Below are 27,132 nucleotides of genomic sequence, written 5' to 3'. Positions count from 1 at the left end.
ATTTGTAACTGATTTATTTTTCAGTTGTTTTCGTTTGAAAAAATTAAATATAATGAACTATTATAAACATATTTTATTTTTACATAATCTAGCTTGTTTTCTATTTGACAAGTTAAAAAGTAGCTTTGCTTCATATCACTATACACTCATAAGGGTAAATTGTACCGACTCTTCCTTGACCTGGAGTGGGACACACTGAAAAATAAAACAGTTTAAAAATATTTTTAATTCAGAAATATAATTTTTGGTATTTATTATTTTTAATGGAAATTAGCCACAATTTCAGATGATAATATGTTTATTTTGAGTTTCGATTTCCACTTCTGAAATAGTTCATACACTCAAAATACAAATTTTTAATTTGTGGCCAATCTATTATTGGTTACAAACTAAAACTGGTTACAGTTATAAAGATTTACGATGAATTTGGTATAAAAATCCCCTCATTTAAATTAATTTATATCCATTTGAACGATTCAATTTTTTTCATTTTAATGACGTCATCGCACCTATGATGACCTCATAAATCTCAAGCACATCTCAAGGGATATTATTGTAGATCCAACTCACTGATTTCCCAATTTTTAAGAAAAAAATATTCATTACTTCCTTCGTTACATGTATATACAGTGTGGATATTAAGTCTTACCCCCCCTAGTGAACTCCGTTATTTAAGACAAAGATGAAAAACGCTCGGACCTGTCAATTTCTATTTTAATAGAGGTATTTTATAACATAAAAAAATTGTCACCCCTTTCATCCCCTTCACTTGACAGCTACCTCCTCAGATTTTTTAAATAGCAATGGGGGTCGTGCGATAGTTCGTTGGAAAGGGTTTGAAAAGAAGAATTCTAAAATCTATCACACTTTACTTTAACTTTAAGGATCTGTTTGTTAATAACGATTTATTGTTTGGAGATACACTTTGCGATACAACAATACAAAAGTAGGTACACTGGTTTTGCTTTAATATGGGACATTCGGTATAACAAAATTTTTTTAATTTTTATTCTTGAACGTTTATTATGAATTATTTTTTTGCAGAATAAATACTTTTGTGTCGTTAAAACATATCATGGTTAGAACAATTTTTTAAATAATCTAGTTGGCGTGTATAGTTTTTGACAACTGCCATAAAAACCAAGCAATTAGCACTATTGATTGTAAAGAATATTGACAAGAACTTGAGATTTGGTGAGCTTTAGTGGTAAACTGTAAATTTTTAGTATTAAAAATTCAAAACAATCAAAATGGCACCACCTCGTAGATTAGTAGACAAATGTAAAGCAATTTTAATATTTAGCGAAGCAGGCCGTAACTACCATGAAGCTGTGAGAATATTTAATGAACGTTTTCCGAATCGTCCAATTGATCGACATTACTATAGACTACTTTCACCAAATTTTGTGAAACTGGTTCTGTCGAAAACAAGAAACGGGATGGTAGAAAAAAGATTTCTGAGGAAAAGCAAGTAGATATTTTGTCTCAATTTGTAGTAAATCCATCTAGTTCAACTAGAAATGTTGCTCGCGAATGCGAAGTAAGTCACAGGACTGTCTTAAACATTTTAAAAAAGCAAAAATTTCATCCCTATAAGATGAAAATAGCGCACGAATTGACAGAGGATGATCCAGATCGACGACTGCAATATTGTGAAACTATGGATAATAATATTTCACAAGATTCAAGTTATTTAAGACATGTTTGTTTTTCCGATGAAGCTACATTCTATTTAAATGGTCATGTACATCGACAAAATGTAAGATATCGGTCTGACGAAAACCCTCGATTGTTTCGAGAGTGTCATACTCAATTTCCCACTAAATTAAATGTTTGGGCAGGTATACTAGGGGATCACATCATAGGCCCTTTTTTTATCGAAGACAATTTAACGGGGGAAAGCTATCTTAATCTATTACAAATAATTCCTGCAATTCATGATGTGCTTAGAAACAATCCAGGCGAATTCACCCAAGATATTATTTTCCAGCAAGATGGAGTTCTCCGCCTCATTACGATGCTGGCGTTCGAAATTTTTTAAATAATTTGTATCCGAGAAGATGGATTGGACGTCGTGGATTCATTGAATGACCACCAAGATCACCAGATCTTACTCCTCTAGATTTTTACTTATGGGGTTACCTTAAATCCAAACTGTATGGGAGCCAGTTGACGACAGTTGATGAACTCCGTCAAAGAATAATCGAAGAATGTGATAGGATTGATATGCAGACCCTACAAAGGGTTAGGGAGGCAACGAAACAAAGAATCTACTTCTGCCAGGAAGTAAATGGAGAACATTTCGAGCATCTCCTGCAGTAATTTAAGTTTTCTTTAGGGTAATTTGCCAGTTCCTTTAATTTTAAAGATGTAATTTAATACATTATTTTTTGGATATTTTATTTTAAATAAAACCATTATACCATACAAAATTTCAAACTTATACATTTTTGAATTCTTCTTTTCAAACCCTTTCCAACAAACTATCGCACGACCCCCATTGCTATTTAAAAAATCTGAGGGGGTAGCTATCAAGTGAAGGGGATGAAAGGGGTGACAATTTTTTATGTTATAAAATACCTCTATTAAAATAAAAATTGACGGGTCCGAGCGTTTTTCATCTTTGTCTTAAATAACGGAGTTCACTAGGGGGGGTAAGACTTAATATCCACACTGTGTATATATATATATATATATATATATATATATATATATATATATACATATATATGCTTTCTGTTTTCTATTTTCCGAGTTTGACTCCGCGTTGAATAATTTTGATTTTGATGAAAACCATTATTTTGACGACGTTTCGGCAAGGTCGCACTGGCCATTGTCAAATCAGGCAGTAGCTTCTTGCTGGTGCTTGAAGTTGACTAGTTAACTAGTTAACGTAGGGATAAGAAGATTTAAGTAAACATGCATGTTGCAAAATACATTGCAAAGTTTCTATAAGCGCATTTTCTTTATGTTTTCTAAGATTCTAAAGAGATCTTCGGGGTGTTCCACACTTAAAATTAAGTCTGTTACGTGACGGTAGCAACCAATAATAACTTATTAGAAATATCAGTTTAAAGATTCACGTCAGAAATACTTGTATTTTAAAGAGTTAAAAGGTATGTAGTTTTACGAAGACGTGCTTAATACTCTGGTTCTTCGTATGCGACCGTGAATAATTGGATTTAAAGCTACAAAAAAGGTAAATTCCTGACCAAAGTCAGGGAACATCTAATTGTCTCTTAAATGGATGGTGCGAATTATACAAAAACAGAGGCACACCTATTTTGCAAAGATTTGCTGCTTGTAACGTTGCCAGATTTACCATTTTTCTGATATCATTAGTCACTTTGTTTTTTTTTTTAATAGGTACACAAATAACACTGCCTCGATATCTTCACTTTAATACCAATTTAACAGTATACAATACTTTTGATTTTATGTAGTCAGAAACATCATAAAAAGATAAAACAAAAGCCTAGAAACGCCTAATCGTCTCAATACTTTTTGGGATTCTAAGAATTTACAACTAAATTTAAACATAATAATTAAACGTTTACTACATTGCTAAATTAATGTCTACCTAATCAAGTGTTCAAAATGTCCTCCGTTGTTAATTTGGCAGTATCCTAAACGATGGTAGTATGTGTAGAATTACATTTCCCCATGCTTCTCTAGAAATTAATATGGTTGTAGTAGAATACAACTAAACCACTTACTGGTTTAGTTGTATTCTACTTTTCAAGTGTTCCCAAGAAAAATATTCTTTAGGATTCAAACCGGGTGAACGAGGAGGCTATTCAATACTACCTAATCTACCAATCCATCGTTCATTTCTAAGTAGCATTTCATAATTATCGCTTGTTAAATATTCTTAAATAAAAAATGGCCCAATTAACTGAGTATTAATAAAAACTTAACGGAAAACCAACAAAATTTATACTTTTAGTTTAAGTTTAAATGAATATCAGAGACAACGTTCCGTCGAAAATATCGTAGGTTCCTTCGTCTTGGAATCTACTAATACGTTTCTAGTAAATGCTTTAATTTATTAAAGCTACGTTAAGAAGTTACTCATGTATTATGATTTTACGGGATCCACATACTTTTTTTTACTGTTTTAATCTTATAGCGGTACATTTTGTGCTTTATGCAAATCTAAACCACGCACGAATTGGTCAAAAGTACTTTCTCCAGGTTTTAATCAATGCCCATGTAATCAAGCATTAAGCATTAATATAAATTAGTCATTATTTTATTAGTCATTAAGTATTTTAAGAATGGTTTTGTACCTAAACGGAACTGCTTGTTCGTGTTGCAAAATAATTAATTTAAATTCATCTTGGATTCGTTGCAATACGATTTTGTTCGTATATTATTCAATTTAAAAGTTTCGTGATAAGTGATAACCTTTCCTCCATTAGCAAATATAATGTATTTCCTGGGTCTGGTAAAAAAAAATGTTTACAATGTATAACTTGAGATAATAATTTGAAGCGCCACGTTTTAAACCGATAATTTTTAACTTCATACGGTATGGTTGTAAGAAATACATTCTTTTTTAAAAAGTTCATTACGTACTTACATAATATCATATCAATACTAAAATATTAGTTCAATTAATTCTTGTGCTTAGGAGCTTTTATAACTTTCGATAATCTTGATATGAGCAGCAGTGTTGGCTATTTTTGGATGAGGTGTGTTTAATTTTTCTTTGGACTGCAATTGGTTGATTTCTTCGCTTTAGTTGATGTTTTTACTTTGACCTCTACGGAAATCACAATTGCGGCGAAAATGATGCAGTTTTAGGTGTTGATTTTTTTTGTAAATTTCTTCATCTTGGCAGATTTTTCTCTGTCTTTGATGCAGCTTTTTTGGCTTTTGTCACTTCCTTTACCGATTTTGCCATTTTCCCGTGCAGCAGCGAGAAGTGCCGGTCTATGCGGTTAATCTAGTAATGGTGCTAAGAGGAAAATATGGAAATGTTCTATGCAGCACCCCCCAAAGAACATTAAACATACTTGGTAGGTGGTGCGAAACAAAAACTCTCTGTCAGTCCTAACAAAACAGTAGTAGTCAGTTGCACAATAAGACCGAATCTAGATAACATCTTGATACCTGCTCTATATGGAGAAACTGTAAAAGAGGCGAATGATGTCAAATACCTATGAGTGATACTAGATAAACGGCATACATAGAACGCCGATTTGAAAGAATATCCAACAAAGCGAAGTTTTCCCTTTGTACATGTCAAAGGATATGTGAGAAATCGAGGAGGGCAAACAGATGTACTGGCTATATATATATATATATATATATATATATATATATATATATATATATATATATATATATATATACCTATGGTAAGACCTATGATTACATATGGAGCACTAGTAAGGTCGCCTAAATGCAAACAAAAGACCGCCAGATAGAAGCTGAATAAGTTTCAACGACAAGCATGTTTAATCATGATAGGAGTAATGCCGACTACCCCAACCGCCTCCATGGAGGTCATACTCGACCTCCCTACATTACATATATGGATGGAAAAGGAGGCGAAGGTAGGAACATATACGAGGCGAATAATACGCCAGGAAGCAGTACGAAAAGATTGAATAAAAAATCATCCAGAGGTAGAAATAGTAGCCGTTTACCCTTGTCTTTCCAGGTAGTGACGAATGAAAATCTAATAAAACGAATCTCATAATAAAACGAATCTAAAAAAGATAAAATTGATGGAACTAGAGTATACGAAAGAAAACCAGGACTAAAGTTGACTTTACACTACATGATTTTATCATATGACAATATCATATGAGATTTATTATAATTCCTCGTTTCAATGATGTTTTAAAAAATCGTGTTTACACTGAATGATAAGTTATGTCTTATGATATGAGTGACAATAAGGTTTTATTGATTTTTCTTTTTGTTTATGGTCATAGAGATGACACATTATAGGTAATAACAAATAGATTGGAAAATAAATCTTTGTTTGCATTGGCTTCCCTACTTTTAATAATAATACGCCGGCGCCGGCAACAACTGCGTACAGTAGGGTAGGCCGATTTGTATACAAAATTCAAAAATATTTTAATTTCAGATTTTGCAATCCAAAAAAACGTGGAGTAGGAAAACAATTTTTTTGTAAAAATAAATTTTTTCATATTTTGCTGTTTTGAACTGCCACAAGGTCACTAAAATTTTGAATTTAAAATTTTACTAGTGTTACAACTTGCATATCCGAAAATGTTATAATAGATAGAATGAAACAAATGCTGTTAATTATTCATGTTTTTATTTTTAATATTTTAACTGCCACAACGTAATTTACATTAATATTTTAAAAAAAAATCATTAAATCATTAAAAATAAATTTTATGCTTAAATTAAACAAACAAACAACTGTTCTTACAATTTTTAACAATAATCTTTTTTTGACCTAAAAGAAGGCATAATTCGGTGTGATTCCAGTTTGGTTCACCAGTTTTTGGTTTGGCCAGTTTGGCAAACCATCTCTGCTATCAGCACCACAAACTTTTGCTGAAGCTTCTGTCACAAGTTTAATCATGCGTTCAACGGCTTGCGTGTGAGACGGATATAACTTAAGCTCTGATAACAGTGCTGATGTCTCCGGATTAACCACAATTTTCTGTAAAGTTTCATTCGAACTTCCAATTGTTATTGGTGGTTCAGTTAAGGGTACTGTACTCCAGTTTATGATATCGATATAATCCATAGCGTTCATATTAAGCACATGTGGTACCTCAAATGTTCGTAGTCGCTGGTTTATATTACTTGTTCGAGCTTTAAAAATACGGCGCACAGCAAGCTCTCTAATATGTTTTCTTGGATCTCCTAACATTCCAAGTACCATATTTTCTGGATGTGCAAAAAACTATTTCGCAATAGAACTGGATCCATTACATCCTTTAGGGGTTGTGGTAAATACCTAGATAACTGAATCATTTTCCAAAAATTAAAGGCTCCATGTAGGCAGAACGGTCTGGTTTTTATAAGGAACCATACTGGAGCATACACTTTTAAAATAAAGGTTGCCAAGGTAATCAAATTATCTGATGGAACCACAGTGGAAACATATAAACGTAGTATACGGTTAGCCAATGTTAACCAGCGGGAATGCACTATTTTACCTGGGCACCGTTTAGAAAGTTTGTTGTCAATACTTCCCTCTGAGATTGCAACACACATGTCAAGAAGATATTGTTGATCTGTACTTAAATCAGACCTATCCACATTCTCCTGTACATATGATTCAATTACACTGAACTTAACAACAGGTAGATATTCACATTTAAATGTTTTTCTAATTGCACAATAACACCATTAAATTTTCCAACATTAACATTTGTCCCATCACACCCTATTACTCTTAAGACATCTGTGGATACGCCAGAGTCATCAAAATATTTTAAAATGCTTTTTAAAATGTTCACAGCAGTACCAGAATCAGGAGTAACATGCGCCAGATAACTAAATATGTTCTTCTCGAATTAACTTTCGACGATTATCTTCCATTTTTAACGTATTATCTGCAGCACCAGCTCGATCAGAAATACCAAAACGATCGAGTGTTCTTGCAAGCACAGAACTGATCGATTCACGTGTAAGTATTTCCGTCGCTATTCTCTTCTGCCGAGATCGATTTTTCGGTAAGTGAACAACATTCTCATTTATTTGTTTTTAATTTTGCAATAAATTTCTCTCCTCTCAGTTCTGTAACTTTTTGGACATTGTTATATCTATGGCACCAATTACCATTCGTCTTTGAGTTCTTTGGTCTTCTAAAAATGCTCGTTCAGCTGCTGGCATTTTAAATTATTTATCGCAAGAACAAATATTTAAATCTAGACATTTACAAGCAATCACATCAAATAGTACTTTGGATTGTGTTCTGAAATCATTTAACTGTTTTTTATAACTTGCAACACCACTGCGTTGTTTATAAGGTTTTAGTAAATTTCTAATTTTAAGACGATAACTTGTTATTCGGTTTATAATACTGCTCTGCTGAACGGTTGGAATTAAAGCACGACTCCAAATTTCCTGAATTTTCTTTGCTACAATTTGACTTGTCTCAGTTGCGGTTTGTTGTGGATTTGTTGCAATCGGTTTTAATTCATGTTCAACATAGTTGAAGTAAGTGTTCATATCTTCATATGTTGGTAAAACTGTTTCGTTTATATTATTGGACGTTCCAAATATAGGACACTTTAACTCACTTCTGGTGTTACGCGCCATTTTATCGGTAAACATAAACATATAAACAAACTTATATTACGACGTAAAAGATCAAGAGATACGACGACTAATACGACTGTATTCCGTGGTTGTTAGTCGAAAACTGATTCATTCCCAAATGAAAGAATACCTCTTTGTCTCAAATCGATAAAACATTACGAGTCGAGTTAAATATTGAACTTAACCTAACCTAACCTAGTGTACCCGTATTTAACGAGCGGTTTCCCCTATAAGCAGAGTATAGACCGACTAAATTATTTTTGGCATTTCGACTGCACCAAACCTTTTTATTTAATTTTATATATTTTTTCAAGTTCAAATGTATTTTTTTTTTCATTTTTCCAAGAGGGCCAGAAATTGTTATTAACAAATAACATAACAAAAAAAAAACAATTTCCTAAATACTTATTCTTTCTTGGTGATGTTTCGAAAAATGCTTTATAATCTAAACTTTCAACTACAAGCAGGGGCGGTTTCTCCATTGGTTTGCTTGTGCAGTGAACACCCAATAAAATTCCATTAAAATATAGTTTTTTAAAATCTCATAAATATTATAGTATCATTAATATATATTTTTTTAACCTCATAGTATCATTAAAATATAACTTTATTTATTAATCATATTTATTTGCACTACGCCGCTGGGACTACAGACATTAGACAGTAGAAAGAGGGATCTTAAAATCTGTGTAACCAGCGATACTCCTATTTAAAGTTATGGTTTGTTAGAACAGTGAGCGACGCATAACTCACAGTCAGTCCAACGCCGCGCACGTTCGTCAAAATCAAAGAAATGGTTCTCTATGAGAACGGTTTGTTAGGTTTTGCTGAGCTGCGCGCACTGCAGACCGATAGCCGTGTATGTCGACGGTGTGCGCTGGAATCAACTGCGATTTGATTTGGACGCAAACGTTCAGCTGAGCTCACAGCGTACACATCTATACCGAAATTATAATTGTATTTTTATATAGTTATTATTATTGTAATAATTAAGTGATGTCTACTAAAGTTTCTCCTGAGGAAGATGAAAGACTAGTGGATCTAGTACAAATCCCTGGAAAGTCTAAAATATTCTCGAAATTTTTCCTCGTTTTAAAACAATCTTTCTTCGACTATTAATTTAAAAGCACCTTCTATATTAAGACATGAAAAAAATTTCGTTTACATTTTTATTTCTTTTATTTAGATTTAACGTTATCAACTCTTTTCTTCCTCCTCTTCTTGGAGTAATAAAATTATTGCGTTAAGTTTGCGAGAATTAATTTTTTTAAACGTACAACCTTTGAGAGAATAAACGTGAAACTAATTTCTAAACTTGTTTTCAGAGCGACAGAATATTTATGAGTATTAATCTAACAAACCGACTCAACCAAAACTGCCGTGAGTCGAGTACAACAGATTCTGCTGTATGTGTATGCTGTGCGCTACGCACTGTTCTAACAAACCGTAGCTTAAGCTAACAAACCGACTCACCCAAAACTGCCGTGAGTCGAGTAGAACATATTCTGCTGTACGTATATGCTGTGCACTGCGCACTGTTCTAACAAACCGTAGCTTAAAATAGTGAGGATTTGTGCATTACACAAAGAGACGGGAGTGTTTCGATTCATAGTTTGGTATTTTTGTGGGATTTAGTTAAATAGATGAAATACAATATTAGTAGTTTTAGGATGAAGCCTTATTCATTCGAGTTTATAAAAGAAAATGCAAATAGTTGTGAAGATCGATTGCTTATAAAAAAAATGGACCACCTCGGCCAGAGATAAACTTGGTACAAGAATGTGCCATAAGAAACAAAAACTCTAAACGTTGTTTTAAAGTTGAACAATATAGAAAAACTTCGTGGTTGTGCGGATGTGATAAACTACATTCTTTGTTTTGTTTTCCTTCCATGTTTAGAGTTTTAAAAGAATGAAACTATTTCTTCAGAGTAGGCAAAAACAAAGTCATTTAAAAAATGAATTGCAACTCTCGGGTATTGGCAATATTGATGTTAAAATTATTAGATTCTGGCTATCGAAAATCAATGAAAGACTAACGACCAAGTTAAAAAAAATCGTTACATTTTGTCCCGTCGTATAGATTGTACATAATTTTGTGGCGTATTCCAAATAGCTTTGCGGGGACATGAATAGTCATCAGAAAGCTTAAATTCAGGAATATATAGGGGCCTCATTGATTTTGGATCAAAAATCCATATGGCCATGATTTGCGGGGAGATAAAAATGGCACCGTTTCTATAATTGCATTCCTTAATTGAACACCCTTTTTATACTACCACGAGTCGCCACTGATAACAAGTAGGAATATTTTGACAAGGATAAAGGTTTATAGATGGACGTATCAGGTTTATATCTTGCTGAAAACGGGAACCAAATATTTTTATACGCATTTCGAGCAATCTGTGTACGATAATAAGCGTGTACGGTTACGGCGATAGGGGTACGAGGCGCTTAGAAATATTTGTTTAAATTTTAAAATGTTTTTAGCAAGAAAAAAACTACTTATCTTAGTCAAAATGTACTTCATTTGAAGAGCTCAGTGCTAAAAGGATGAGGGTCCAAAAAAACAAGTTTTGAGAAATTAGGAAATTAGTTTTAAAACTAGATATAAAAATAATTATATAAGTTAATAAAAACTAATAAGAGCACTTCATTTTGGTTACTAATTCATGCAGATGCTTACAGGGAACTTATAAGTTATGTTTTTGGGTTATCAATTTACAAATTACTATGTATAAATATAAATTTATTTATCTTTTGATGTCATGAAATATCATGCTAAATGGATGAGAGTCCACTACCGTGTCTTAAAATAAAACTAAAAATACAGATAAGGGAGTCTGTATTTTCAAAAGTAATACCATACAGATCTGCTCCTGTTGATTACACAGAGCCATAAATACAGTAGAAGATTGTTAGTAATGGATACAATGAAAAGCTTTAAGCATGTGGCAGTGAGTGAAAATAAGCTTAAAATGTTTTCAAATGCTGAATATCGTCGTATTTTGCTTTATTTAAAGGTAAAAGTCCACAATATGCTAGCTCTGGCAGGTGAAAACAGCCTTCTGGTAGTGCAATTTGTTTCCTCTTAGGCTTAGTAACCATACATTCTTCATTTAGCCATTAACAGTCTGACGATGTAACACCATTCGAGGGTGATGACAAATGATGCTTAGTTGCCGTACAGGTCGTGTTTTGAAAGGAAAACTTTTTGTATACAAAGGAGCAAGAAACTAATCCATAACTTAAATATTTCCTGGTTATCGCAAGAAATAACTCTAAGTGGTGTTGGTTTGGATCTGGAGTTTTCAATAATTTCGTTCCACTCGGAATGAGTTTCAACCACAGGTTTTTGATTGATTAAGCTCATGTTTTTGTCACACTCGAGATACGAGTGTCCTCTGATTGGAAAAAACATTGTTATTTTATTAAGTCTCTTAGTATAGTGTACAATGTAGTGAAGCATACGAAAAATAGCGTAACTTTTGTTGTGACCTGCGCAGGAATCGTAGAAAATTTTAAGCTCTTTTAGTTGCTAGTAAAGGTGATAGAATAGTAAAAATAAAATCCCAAAGCAAGGAACAAACCTCATATTCTCCTTTCTTGAAAGAGATTTCTGCATAGGTATAAAAAAAGATTCGGAGTCTGTAAGTTTATGTATGTTGAACATGTAAAATGAGAGTTGCCTACGATAATAAACATCGTTAGTACTAATGTTTGGGGCAGGCAGATTCTTTTAGAAATCCGTTGCAGTCGCTTCTTTTGTTTTGTCTTTTTGTGCTTCAAGCCTAGCACTTTTCTTAATTTTGTAAAAAGAAACAGCTTTCCTTAAATTCAATTCTTTTTTCTGCAAACGAGTTTTTAGTTCACAGTTTAGTTTTGCAAGATCATTGTGATTATCGGCTGTAGCAGGTAGGATTAGCTTAGTTTGTATTGCGTCAATATTTACTGTAAGTTCTTCACAGGTGCTGCAGGTGTCGATAGCCAAAAGACAAGTTAAAATTAGAATTAAATATTTCCCTATACTTTTCCAGAGATACTTTATTGTTTGGATAAGCTATTTTATATAAAGAAAACATTTTACTTACATTAAGCTCTCAAGCTAAGTATTGTTTTTTTGGATTTTGCTAACCCGTAGTGTGAGTTTCTAGTTTTGAAGGATTTAATGTGATCAATTAGGTACAGAGGCAATAATATCATCTGGAATCTTATTAAGCCTTACGCCTGTTGTTTTTGGGCTCTTTTGTAAATTCTGGACTCTTTTGGCGGTGATGCCGTGAAGGGTCAGAAATGTTTTATATACATACAGGTATTTCTACTACCTGCTCATTTCTTATTACTCCTACCTTGTAAGTATACGAAAATGTGTGAAAATCTGTTTCAGCTTCGGGATTTTTAGGCCTATGGGGCATGATTGGACAGAATACTATCAGTCCACAAAGATACATTGATTGTTTGTCACGTGATAAGAGCAGGTTGAACTTAGAAATGATATCTTGTCTTTCACTTAAACTTATGTTTTTAAAGCACTCAAGTCTTAAACACACGTACAGTCTGGTCCTAACTCATGGCTACATAACCTCAATTTTTTTATTGCATATTGCATGCGAGCAAAACTTTTTCTTTTCCTTGAACAGTTTTCAATTACTGCAGAATATTCGTTGTCAGACATTTTAAACAGTAGAATACTTCAATAATAAAATAACATCAATCTAAACCAGAATAACAGAAAGCTGTAAATAAACACAGGTATGTACTTTTACAAAACATCTGGACAATAAACAGCACTAACAGCAGAGACCTCTGTGGTTAGCAATCTGAACTAGGTGGACTGTCATCCTTTTAGCCTGCATATGTAGCACCTTCATAGCCTAATAAACTAATTTTTCAAAGCTGAATGGCTTGTACACCTTCATCCTTTTTGCTTAGTTAGATACTATACAATATTTTACATGAGATAAAGTACAAGAAATTAGTATTATCTCCATAATGACCAATAATGGCCCTCATCCTTTTAGTTTCGAGTTCATTTAGTAGTTTAAAAATGATCCAAAAATCACTCATTAAGGAATTTTTCCAACAAAAAATTGTAAATAACTCGAAAAAGAAGCATTTTTCGAAAAATGACAAAGAAAGAAAAAGTATTTACTATGATGAGATACGCCTAAAAAAAATTATTCGAAGCAATTCAGAAAATTGTTTTTTTTGTTATGTTCTTTGTTAATAACAATTTCATTTGAACTTAAAAAATATATAGAATCGAATAAATATGATTTGGTGCGGTCACCAGTCAGCTACTTAACTCAAGAATACGTTCCCACAAATATGACAAAAAAAACTCAACCGCCCTCACAAAACATGAAAACGAAAAAAAAACATAAATTTGATTTTGAGAAAACCAAGATCCTAAAAAGTGAACCCAACAGGAAGAAGAGAGAGCTTCTAGAGTCTATACAAATAAAAAAAAATAATAATGCAATAAATGATAAAAAAGATGTCAAAAATTTGAACAAAATATATTTTAACTTAATTTAAAAACACATAAAAAGACAATCTCAGAAAGCCTATGATGTTAAGATAACTGGTTGTTTAAACCATAAACTAACTTCAATAAACAACACATTAGATTTAAAATACATTTTACATGTAGTAACTTAGTGGGTATATCCTATGTTTTTAATATTATTTTAATTGTGACATCTACTTGTTAGTACCGAATTTTTACATGCTTGGTAAGTCAAAAGTTTAACTTTTAAACCGTATTATGTCTATCATAAAATGTTTTTTTAGTCAATATTACTTCTTGAAAAAGGCATGGATTTCCTGCCGAAACGTCGAAAAAATATATGAAAATGTCTTAGTATCAAATCAAATTTTTTATGAACCTAAGCCCAAGAAAATCCACTAAATATATATATAGATATATATATATATATATATATATATATATATATATATATATATATATATATATATATGTATATATATATATATATGGATATATATATATATATATATATGTTATATGAGAAAATATTAACCTTGAACTAGCTTAAGTTCGCCGACTTCAGATTTCATCATCCCATTCCCATAGAAACCGCTGAGCACGCATTAGAACTTTGTACGAACCGTTGGCCAATATTCATGAGAACAGCAATTCAGCACTTCATACCAAACGTATAAATTACCATTCTCAGATGCCGGAATCACTCTTAGCTGCAACTTCGACCAGTCCAGTTAATGTAGTCATTTTAAATTAATTTAATTTTGTACTATTATTTAATATTTAATTTGTAACAAATAAAGTTCTTTTTTTAAAAAGTCAAATAAGTGATTAGTGATCTAACAATTGGCGCAAAGTCAGTAGGATCCGGTTAACGTTGCTAGAACACGTGTATACTCACTGGCAGCGGCGGATTCTCATCCCTTAACGGAACAAAGAATCTACGGAAGTCCTCACTCCTGTGACCTACGGAAGGAACACCTAGTGAAGCCCCTGGTAGCCGAGCAGAGAGAACAAGACAACCCTTAAAGAAGGAAGCATCTCCGAACAACCTCACTCCTGTAATCTACGGAAGGAACACCTAGTGAAGCCCCTGGTAGCTGAGCAGAGAGAACAAGGCGTCCCGATGTTCTTCTTTATGTAAGTGGATTTTGAATCATCTCGTTAATAATTTTGTTATTATAATTTACGAAATTGACTATACTGCAAGTCAATTAATCAAGATACATAAAAGAAAATACAAGTTGATTATCTAATATTTGAAATTATTGATATTTCTTTACATACTATTTTATACTGATATTTTATTGACATATTTTTTTACTTGCTATATTTTGGTATATTTTCTCTCGATATATTTTTATTTGGTATATTTGATACATTTTTGTTGATATATTATTTGATATTTTTATATTGATACATTTTTGCCCTTTATATACCACCACATTTTTTTTTTCTCCCTTACATACTGATACATTTTATATTTCTCCATACTTCTATTTTTCATTTTCGTTTAAAAATATCTCGAAAAATGCCTGAGACACGTTCCCAGACTCAACAAGAAATCGAACCATACAAGCTTTCGGAAATATTTTCTATTATCCCAGAATTTGAAGGCGATCCGATTTCTCTTTCTACATTTTTAGATGCGTGCGACTGTGCTTTTAAAATGGCCACAGGCGATCAGCGCGTTCTATTAACGATTCACGTAAAAAATAAACTCAAAGGTAAAGCTGCACAGCTTATTAATTCTAGAAAACCAATTTCTTATACAGAAATAAAACAATTACTAAATCTACATTTCGGAGACAGTAGAGACCTGACCTCCTTAATACAAGACTTACAAAGACTAAGACAACTATCTAACGAATCTCCTCTAACTTTCTTTAACCGTTTACAAGTTCTGAATGCAAAAATGCACGCCTCGATCCAAGTAGCAAATTTATCCCCAGATCAAAAAACTGCCCAATGTGACTTAATCGATACCATGGCCCTAAACACACTTTTAACCGGTTTAGAACCTCGTCTAGGACAAATTATTAGGGCTAGTAATCCAAAAGATCTCATTGAAGCAAGCAATCGTATTAGACGCGAACTTCAATTGTCATATTTTGAAGAACAAAAATCTAATTCTAGATCAACTATTCCTAAACCCTCTCAACCAATGAGAAGACCCTCATCTCAGTTTACAAAATGTACAAATTGTGGCCGCATTGGTCATCTAAATAGTGAATGCCGCTCTTCACGTTTCGTACAGCCAAACCAAACTTTTTCTAGGCCACACGGTTACCAAAACCAATATAATAATGGACCTAACAACTATCAAAACAATCAGAACCCTAATAGGAATCAATATTCGTCCAATAATCCAAATTTCAACCAACAGAGACCTTCCTTTTCATCTCAAAATCAAAATCAAAATCGTCCATCTGTTATTCAAAGAAACCCAAACTTCCAAAGAGCACATGTTTTAAACGAATACCCTGATGAAATGACGACTAACTATTATACAGACGATTACTATACAGATAATTATTATAATACCGATAACTATGAAAACTATGAAACGGATTATTATACAGAAAATAATCCGCAAACTGATAACTTTTACGAAACCAATAACACACAAAATTATCAGGATTTTCTTTCACTTCAGAATCAAAATCATCCTCCCACTCATACGAACCCCTCAACGGATATTACGAATATCCAAGAACAAATTCAAGCACTCAACTTGGACAACTTTCATCCGGATCTCAATTTTCCCGAACAGACATTCATGTAACCCCATTTCATACGATGAGTTCCAAAAATTTATATTACATTAACGATGCTACCAACACTTTTAAACTTTTAATCGACACAGGTGCTGGAATCACTGTTTTCAAAGAAAACACAGCACGCAATTATCATAATAGATTTCCTGAAAACGTTACTATTCAAGGTATAACCGATCAAAAATTGTTAATAACAGAATCTGTCCTGATTCCCTTCACTGACAATAATCCTCACAAAGTCTTTATTTTCAATTTAGACATTGATTTCGATGGCATAATAGGCCTAGACTTTCTAGATCATTATGAATGCGTAATAGATCTCAAATCCCGACAGTTGCATACAAATTTTAAAACTGTCACCCTTCACAAAGTAGGACACGAGACAAACACACCTCCTAAAGACAAAACACCGACACACCCTACAGAAATAAGACAAAACGAACCTAAAATAAAAATTAAATCAGATTCTAAACAGGAATCAAATTTAAAATATCAAAACCCTATAAATGAAAAATATACTATCGTAAAAAACCGAGATCAAGACAAAAATCTTGAAAGACCAGAGAGAAAACGAATAAAAGGAAAAAACAGAATTACCATTGACAGCCGGACCGAACAAATATGCAGACTAAAATGCAACTTATCAAATACAGATGCCATATTATCAGCTCAAGAAATAGAAAAAGTTAGATTACCTCATGCATTAGTCCATGTAGATGAAAATGGAGAATTCTTAACTTCCGTACTAAATGCTAATGCTATGCCGAAGACAATCGAATTTTCAGACATTTCAATCGAACCTTTCGAAAATTCGGAGACAATCCTATCCTACAAAGGAAATGATTTTGGAGAACCCGTAGTAGATAGAACACGAATAATTAAAGAACAACTAAGAATTGATCATCTAAATTGCGAAGAACAAGAACTCATTCTAGATATATGTACTGAATACGCAGATATATTTTATGTCGAAGGCGACAAACTGACCTTCACAAACGAAATCAAGCACAAAATCGAAACAAACAACGCTAAACCTGTCTTCACTAAATCCTATAGATATCCTCAAATACATAAGGAAGAGGTAAAGACGCAAATTAATAAAATGTTAGAAGAAGGAATAATCCAGAAAAGCGTCTCGCCCTGGTCGAGTCCAGTCTGGGTCGTACCGAAGAAATTAGATGCGTCAGGAAAACAAAAATGGCGAGTTGTTATTGATTATCGGAAACTCAACGAACTCACAGTACAAGACCGTTATCCTCTACCACAAATATCAGAACTATTGGACCAACTAGGAAGATGCCAATACTTCACAACACTAGATTTAGCGTCTGGATTTCACCAGATTGAAATCGAGCCACAAGACATCCAGAAAACGGCCTTTTCCGTCGAAAATGGGCATTACGAATTTGTACGCATGCCATTCGGACTAATGAATGCTCCATCTACTTTCCAGAGAGTAATGGACAACATCCTCTTAGGAATACAAAACGAAAGATGCTTAGTGTATATGGATGACATAATTATCTACTCACCCACTATCCATGATCACATGTCACGACTAACAGAAGTTTTTAAAAGGTTACGAAAAGCAAATTTAAAAATACAGCCAGACAAGTGCGAATTTTTAAGAAAAGAAGTAGCATATTTGGGCCACCTTGTAACAGAAAATGGTGTAAAAACAAATCCAGCTAAAATATCTTGCATCAAAAACTTCCCGGAACCAAAGAACACCAAAGAAATAAAGTCATTCTTAGGCTTAGCCGGTTACTATAGAAGATTTATTCCAAATTTTGCCAAAATTTCTAAACCACTTACGAAACTACTTCAGAAAGACGTACCTTTTATTTTTAATTCTGATTGTAAAGAAGCCTTTAACGAACTCAAAAATATTTTAACTTCAGATCCAATACTTATATATCCCAATTTTGAGGAACCATTTTTACTAACAACTGACGCTAGTGCATTCGCGATTGGAGCCGTTCTATCGCAAGGCCCTATTGGAAAAGATTTACCCATAGCTTATGCCTCCAGAACATTATGCGGTGCCGAAACAAAATATTCGACGATAGAGAGAGAACTATTAGCTATCGTATGGGCAGTCAAACATTTTAGACCATATCTTTTTGGCCGAAAATTCACCCTGATTACCGATCATCGACCCCTTACATGGCTTTTCTCGATAAAAGATCCCGGAAGCCGATTAGCGCGTTGGCGCCTAAAACTCGAAGAATACAATTATAAAATAGAACATCGCGCAGGAAAAATAAACAGAAATGCAGATGCCCTCTCAAGGATAAAGATTAACCATTTTAAGGAATGTGCAAACTTTCAATCAAAAATCTCATTACATGCATCGAATGAAGATGACACGGAAACTCAAGAAAACGAAGACGACGATGAAGAAAATATAGAAAAAATGTCCGAAGAACTTGACAAGTTTATCGAACTGTATAGAACAAAGTCAATAATCGATTATTCTAAAATTGAAACATCGAATACGGACTTATTAGACAAATCCAACAAAAATATTGTTACATTTTTTTGGCAAAATAAACTTGAAGAACTCCACGAGAAAATAATGAATGACATATTCGAAGAAAACATGGAATATAGTAACCGAAGAATTAATATTGTACACAGCAAAACTGTAAAAGATCGAAAATATTTTATTATACCATTACCGTTTGATCCCGAACGAGTAATATCACACTTGTTTCTTGTACTTTTTGCAAATAAAGATCAATTCGATGAATCAAAAATATATTGTGTCGAAAATAATCTCGAACTACCTATCCTAGAGATATTTTCTTATATTTTTGCTGACAAAGAATTAAAATTAAGAATCTGTCAAAATATAATTAAAACAGCCAGCGAAGACGAAATCCCTCAAATTTTAGATCATTACCATTGCGGTAAAAACAACTTACATCGAGGAATAAACGAAACTGTCAGAAGAATAAAGCAGAAATACAATTGGAAGAATTTAACAAAAGATGTAGAGAAATTTGTAAAAGCATGTGAAATTTGCCAAAAAGTTAAGATTTGCAGGAAAAACTTAAGTGGACCACTAGTCATAACAGAAACTCCAAAAACACCATTCGAAAGAATAAATATGGACATATTCGAATACCCTACTAGGAACTACGCTTTAACTATTCGTGACGAATTGACAAAATTCACGCAAGCCTATCCTTTGGAAGACAAAAAGGCAGTAACAGTAGTCAAGACACTCCTACTCTTTTTTCAACACTATGGAACACCACTAAGAATTCATTGTGACTGCGGTCGAGAATTCGAGAATGCTATAATCAAAGATCTATGCGAATTATACGACATTAAACTAACATTTTCTAGCGTTAACCATCCACAATCTAATGGATCTATAGAAAGGTTTCATGCCACACTCTCAGAAATGATTAGAGCAAATCAAGCCGAGAACCCAAACGATCATCCCTTCACTATACTTCCTTATGCAATAATATGCTATAACAACACAAAGAATAAGACCCACGGTTTCACACCATATGAACTTATATTTGGGCACACTGCAGGCCGACCACCAGAAACTCTATACAATCAAAAAACACTAATGAGTAAATATATTCGAGACCTGAATAATCGCATGGAATATTTTTACAAAGTAGCCAGAGCAAAAACAGAAAGACAGAAAGAAAAGGCGAAAGTAAGATTTGACGAGAATATTTCAGAACGAAGACCTGATTTTAAAATTGGTGACAAAGTTTACGTAAAAGAATCCCAAATTAAATCAAAATCGGATAATCTTTTTAATGGACCTTTCGAAATTCAAGAAGTTTTTACAAATTCCGCAATTATCCTTAACCCCAAAACTAACCAAACCTCTAAAGTAAATTTTGACAGACTTAAACCTTATTTTGAATAATTTTCCTTTACAGATTCTATGGACTCCTTCCTATCGTCCAATCCCAAATTCTCCTCACTCCAATTAATAACACAATTGGAATATTTTTTCATGAAAAAGGAACTATACGAATATCTAATGACAAATGGACTTTACTTGTTTACAAAGAATTATTACCTATCAAAACTACAATATCCAATAATGACAGAATTTTGGAAAACCTGTTAGAAAAATTTATTAACGTGGATACACCGAGAAAACTTGCCTTTCAAGCCGAAGTACAGACACATGTTAGTCTGCTAAAACAAATCTCAAACTCCGTTAATTTAAAATATAAAGAAATAACCTCTGACACAGTACCTTATAATAAACGCCTAAAACGCGGTTTAGTAAATGGTATTGGAACAATCTGGAAATCTATTACTGGAAATTTAGACGCCTCTGATGGCGAATACTTTAATAAATGTATAAATAAGATAAATTCCGATGAAACTCAAATTGAAAATCTCCTAAAAAATCAAATATCTGTTACCACTTCAGTTATAAGAACTTTCAACACTACAATTCAAAAATTGCAAATAGACGAAGAAACTTTTAACAAAGACTTAAAAACTATCGAGACTACACTTCTGGACATTAATAATGACATCTCCTTTTACCAAGCACAATTACAAATACTAGATTTATGTGAGTCCTTAATGGAAAGCTACGTATTTTTAGAAAATTATTTAAATGATATACTAAATTCTATCACATTCTCTCGCCTGCAAATTCTACATAGTTCTATTATTTCGCCCATAGACTTAATGGACGCATTAAAAGAAATCTCACAGTCATTACAAAATAACGTATTGCCTCTACCCACTTATATGTCAAATATAGCTCAGTATATTGACATAATAAAACTGCAAGCTTATCAGCTTGATTCAAAAATTGTTTTCGTCCTCGAAATTCCGTTAGTTGATCCCGAAATATTCACCTTGTATCAATTATATTCAATACCAATATTAGATAATCAAACTGGTTTTCATCATATACTTTCAACTGTTCATAAATACATAGCGCGAGATGATGATTCAATTTCATATGTCTTACCCATGGACACCGAAAAATGCAAACAAATCAGTCAAAACCAAAGAATGTGTACAGACATTCTTCCGTATCCCATAGACACAGATGCTATATGTGAAGCCCAGCTTTTGAAACCTCTCAGCAACTTACCAAAAACTTGCCAGATGTCCATGCTCTTGGCACAAGGTTACAATGTACAAGAAATTGACCGAAATTTATGGTTACTAACCATTTCCGATCCATTACCAGTAACAATCAAATGTGCAAGGAAAGACGTCACTACAAAAATAATAAAAACAAATTCAATCTTAAGATTAATTCCCGAATGTATTGCATTCATCGGCAGTACCAGAATTCATGCTAGAGACCAAATTGAGAAATATACAAATATCACGTATAGAAGTCACCCAGTTAACGTACCCTACAGATGCTGTGACCATTTTGAGACAAAGAGTCACCTATCAAAATTGAAACCACTAAAACTCAGTAAAATCAACGTAGATGACTTAAATATTGCACAACACAAATTGGACCAATATTCAGAAGAACTGGACCATATGATGAGCCAATCATTCATTGAGGAACATCTACCCTTATTCACTATATCAACCTTATCCCTGATTATTATCCTAGTTATCTTATATCTTTTCTGCAAATACCGAACCAAAATATTCCCAAAAATTGCAATCTCCTTGTCCCAGGATCAGCCTCCAACTTCATTACCACGCAGAAATTCCATTAGACAGAAACTTCAGGGCTTAGCCTCCTTCAGAAGAAGACCCAATGTCCAACAAGAAAGCGAAGCAGAAACACCAATTACTCTGTAAAAGTCAAAGCAATGGCATTGACTTTTCACTAATAAGGGGAGCTGTTATATGAGAAAATATTAACCTTGAACTAGCTTAAGTTCGCCGACTTCAGATTTCATCATCCCATTCCCATAGAAACCGCTGAGCACGCATTAGAACTTTGTACGAACCGTTGGCCAATATTCATGAGAACAGCAATTCAGCACTTCATACCAAACGTATAAATTACCATTCTCAGATGCCGGAATCACTCTTAGCTGCAACTTCGACCAGTCCAGTTAATGTAGTCATTTTAAATTAATTTAATTTTGTACTATTATTTAATATTTAATTTGTAACAAATAAAGTTCTTTTTTTAAAAAGTCAAATAAGTGATTAGTGATCTAACATATATATATATATATATATATATATATGTATATATATATATATATATATATATATATATATATATATATATATATATATGTATATATATATATATATATATATATATATATATATATATATATATATATATAAATTATTTGGTTACAATTTTCATTTATAAAAATGTGCTATACACACCTCTACTACACCTAGCTCCGAAATATCCCGTACCTTCACACCTACACCGGTAGCCTGGTTGTTGAGAAATTTGAATGCATGTACCGTTGTGCAAACATGGATTATGGATTTTACAAATATCTCGTTTTTTTCCTAAAAATTAAATCAGCGTTTATTAATTATACTATAAATAATTAGAGTTGTACATAACAAAACATAATTTGTTATATGCATAAAGATTTAAAATAATTTTAATGCCGTAAAAGTTTGTGTTGTATTGTAATTTAAAACAAGCTTACATTTTAAAATCAAAATTGATAATCATGGATTAAATTCTCCTATGCTCATTTCCATTAATTGCTGTTGAATTAGTAATGTCGGATCTCAACACTTTAAATTTCGCAGCCATAAGAACTTCTTCCTGTCAACTCATATTTATTTTCTTTCTATTTTTCTGAATAACGAAGCCTTCCTATTTTTATGGTCTTTAAACCATCTCCTATATTTGAAAAATAATAAATGAATAAAAACTTTCGATTTACCTTTCAAAGCATTTTGACACTCTTGAAATGTATCATATCTGTAATCAGATATACATCCAATACCACAAGAACACACGAGATTCCTGATCAAACATCCTTGCTTAGTTTGTCCCACATCACAGCTCCGACATACTTCAATACCTACAACAATTATTTTACGCAAATTAACAAAAATAATAGAAAGGGGAGACATTATTAATTTTGCTAGTTCATAAATTGAGATAAGTAGTTCGACAATATTTTTCAGTCGGGTGTCGAAAATTTAAATCACCGCTAGTAAATGTTAAGTAAAGGACTCATAAATGTATAGCCTCCTGTAAACTGGAGAATTCAATACTGCGTCACAACAGAGACCCTAGTAGCGGGATAAATAGTTATCATGGTGTAAGAGGAAATGTGTTTTTATAATTTAATTAAATTATAAAAACACCTGACGAGTTTAATGCAACAACCGCCAAAGAAAAAGTGGCTGATATCACTGGAGGATAAGGGCTAGGCACACGTAACGACAGGGACGATCATCTCTTAAAATTTTGCCAAGAAGAAGAATACTTAGTATAAAACACCTGATTTAAACTACCTCCAAGGAGAATCTATAAATGGAAATCATATCAAAACAATAGTCACACGATTGTAAGGAAAGACGATTTTGCTTTGATTAATCCCACATTTAAATCAAGTATCCAGAGTCCAAAAACTTACCCAGACATGGACGTAGGGTCAGATGTTAATCCAGTCGTTAGCAATCTCAGACAAAAACTAAAAACAATACACTGAATCATACCAAAAAAGTGCAACATTGAAATACTTCTAAACGAAGCTAATAAAGGAAATGTACCAATCAAACTTAATGAAGATCTGAAAAAACAATCATAGCAGGAGATGGAGAAATAGAAAATCAATGACAAACCATAAAAAATACTATAGTTGGAGTTCAAAGAGAAGAACTTAAGAATACGAAAAGTAAGAAACGGAAAAACGGATGAAGAAAGGCATTTTAAAACTCACGGAATAGAGAAGAAAACACAAAAACAATTCACATCTATATAAAATCAAAGAACTATAGATTCAAAAATCAAAAAAGCAAAGTTAAAGTAGATAAATGACATGTGTGACGAAATAGAAAACATAGACAATAGACATGATACATTCAACCTCTACAAAAAATTAAAAGAAACCTCCTGCAATAACAATAAACATAATATACCCATTTTAGCTGACATCAAAGGCAAGTATTGAAGGATAGAAGTAGATGTAATAAAACTAATACCAACATAAAACTACGGATAACCAAACGGTCATCCGTGAGAAAACTACTTACACACCTCTTTAACAACATCTATGAAAGAGGCGTAATGCCAAAGGCGAAAGAAATGGCTTAAATCAGAATTCATACCTATACCAAAGAAACTGAAGCAAATGTGACGAACTTAGGCTCATTAGCTTAAGGAGTCACTTACTAAAAATATTCTTAAAATCATACAGAATCGTATTTATAAAAAATGTGAAAGAGACATAAGTGACTCTGAGTTCAGATTTAGAAAGACCCTCTAGGAACAAGAGAGGCGCTGTTTCCGACTCAAACACTAATTCAAAAATGCCTCGATCTCCAGAAAAAAGTATATATCTGCTTCATTTACTAGCAAAACGCTTTATGAAAAATTATTGAATAAACCGCAGAAAATGAAGCTAGACAGAAAAGACCGCATAATTCAAAACCTTATTGGAACCAACAAGCAACCTTACCTAAAATAATATTCCAACCATACTACTAAAAGCGTTCATATACATAACCATAAAGGTGTCCGACAAGGCTGTGTCATATCTCCATCAAAATAAACCGTAAATATAATAACAATATCAGGTATGCAGACGATGCCGTTCTGATAGCAAAATAAAAGAATATTTACAAAATATACTAGACAGATAATTTTATGCATTATATATAATTATATTAACAGTACAAGTGATGCAATGGGACTGACAATAAATCTTCAAAAAACTAAAGTAATGGTGATTAGAAAAACTGATGAAAACTGTCGCATTGGCCCAAATAACATCCAGCTAGAACAAGTTCGCAAATTTAGAAATTTAAGAGTAGTACTAAATGATAAGTGGAATCCAGATATAGAAATAAAAACAGGAATAGAAGGGACGTGTACAATAAATGGAAGCAAATTATCTAACAAACGCCACAGCCAGTGGCCAATTATGCTCTAAAAAAGTACAGCTAAACGAAAAATACAAAAATGATCATTCAAAGAATATAATTAAAAAATTCTAATAATTTTATCATTTATCTATATACCTTGTAGAGAAAATAATAGATTTGCTATATGGAGATAGCAAAGATCTATAGATCAACTAATATGCCGAAGCAATAGCTGGACCACTAGATCTCGCAGCATTGTCTGGAGATTTGACGAAAGTATCAGCTGGTGCGTAGAGATGTACAAAAATTTGATTTAACAATACTACAAAAAATGATGTAGTCAGAAGACAAATTAATGAATTTTAATATAGGAATTAAATGCACTCTAACGTCAAAATCTACTCAACAATAAATTAATGCAGATACAGTTGGACCTACATAATGATAGAAGAAGGAACATTATAATATATATATATATATATATATATATATATATATATATATATATATATATATATTTATATATATATATATATATATTATATATATAAATAATATAAATATATATTATATATTTAATATAATGTTCCTTCTTCTTTAATTTGTCTTAACCCAACGGTATTGTTAGTATTATTAAGGCAGCATTATAAGATTATACAATATCATAATAATATATACTAAAAGTATAATATACTTTCTTCCTAAATTTAACACTTTAATATTTACCTTATTTTTTATTTAATATTAAACACTTACTTAAAATAAATTAAAAAAGGACTTTGCTTTATTGTTTTAAACAAGGTGTCTATCGTAGTATTCATCAATAAATTTTAAAAACCTGATAATTCTACATCTTCAGTGGCAACATAAAGAAAATAGGCGTTAAAGGATACTCACATATGAATAAAACCACAATAACTTTGACGAGCATAATTGCCTTAAAGTAATTGTTTCTGTTAACTCTCTAACACGATCCCTTTACAAAAACCCATGTAAACTTAATAGCTACTGGCAATTTAACGATAAATGATGCGCTTCTGTTATAGATAAGGAAGTCGTTGGCCTCTGTATCTTGTACAATACGATAACCAGGGGCGGCTTATGTGGTCGTTGTTTCATATGGTACATTCTAAAAGAAACACTGACTTTATATTTTAATCAATCAATATGCTTCACTCTACACTACCTATAAGTAAATGGGTTAAGTACAGATATGTATAACCAATGGTAACAACAGCTTCTTTAGTTGTCTTTTTTCTTAGCGCATTCTCGGTCGTGGTTGTCGACGAATATTGCAAGTTTTCCTACCTCCTGAACTTCATGAATTATGGGGTTTCCTGTTCTGTCTGTTCATCTTGTTACGCAGCATTGCCCAGCACCCATTTCTTTCTACACTCCTCTTTCCATCGATCTTGCCTTCTAATATTAATTAAAGTTGTTGTTTGTATGGTGCATCAAATATCTAAGCTATATTTTTTAAATTCAAATTACTAAATTTAAGTTAACTAAATATTCATACTGTTTAACACCTGTTCGTCAGTGGATTTGCTTATTCAACTTATTAGCAACATCATTCGATACATCAACG

At 32.5% G+C, this 27,132-nt stretch overlaps 1 protein-coding gene across 1 annotated transcript; it reads right to left on the bottom strand.

Annotated features, from left to right (window-relative positions):
- Positions 1 to 58: 58 nt before the first annotated feature.
- LOC140447642 (basement membrane-specific heparan sulfate proteoglycan core protein-like) lies at positions 59 to 26,598 on the bottom strand. The gene is made up of 4 exons (XM_072540401.1): positions 26,442 to 26,598; positions 23,393 to 23,533; positions 22,872 to 23,003; positions 59 to 195 (listed from the first exon to the last, which is right to left on the bottom strand). The coding sequence occupies exons 1-4, from the start codon at positions 26,473 to 26,475 to the stop codon at positions 131 to 133; spliced, it is 372 nt and encodes a 123-aa protein (XP_072396502.1). The 5' UTR covers positions 26,476 to 26,598; the 3' UTR covers positions 59 to 130.
- Between the last annotated feature and the right edge of the window lie 534 nt (positions 26,599 to 27,132).

The sequence above is a fragment of the Diabrotica undecimpunctata genome, chromosome 8, assembly GCF_040954645.1.
Source record: "Diabrotica undecimpunctata isolate CICGRU chromosome 8, icDiaUnde3, whole genome shotgun sequence".
NCBI classification, from domain to species: Eukaryota; Metazoa; Arthropoda; class Insecta; order Coleoptera; family Chrysomelidae; genus Diabrotica; species Diabrotica undecimpunctata.
The sequence above is the reverse complement of the archived record's forward strand: the minus strand, read 5'-3'. Positions and strand labels throughout refer to the sequence as shown.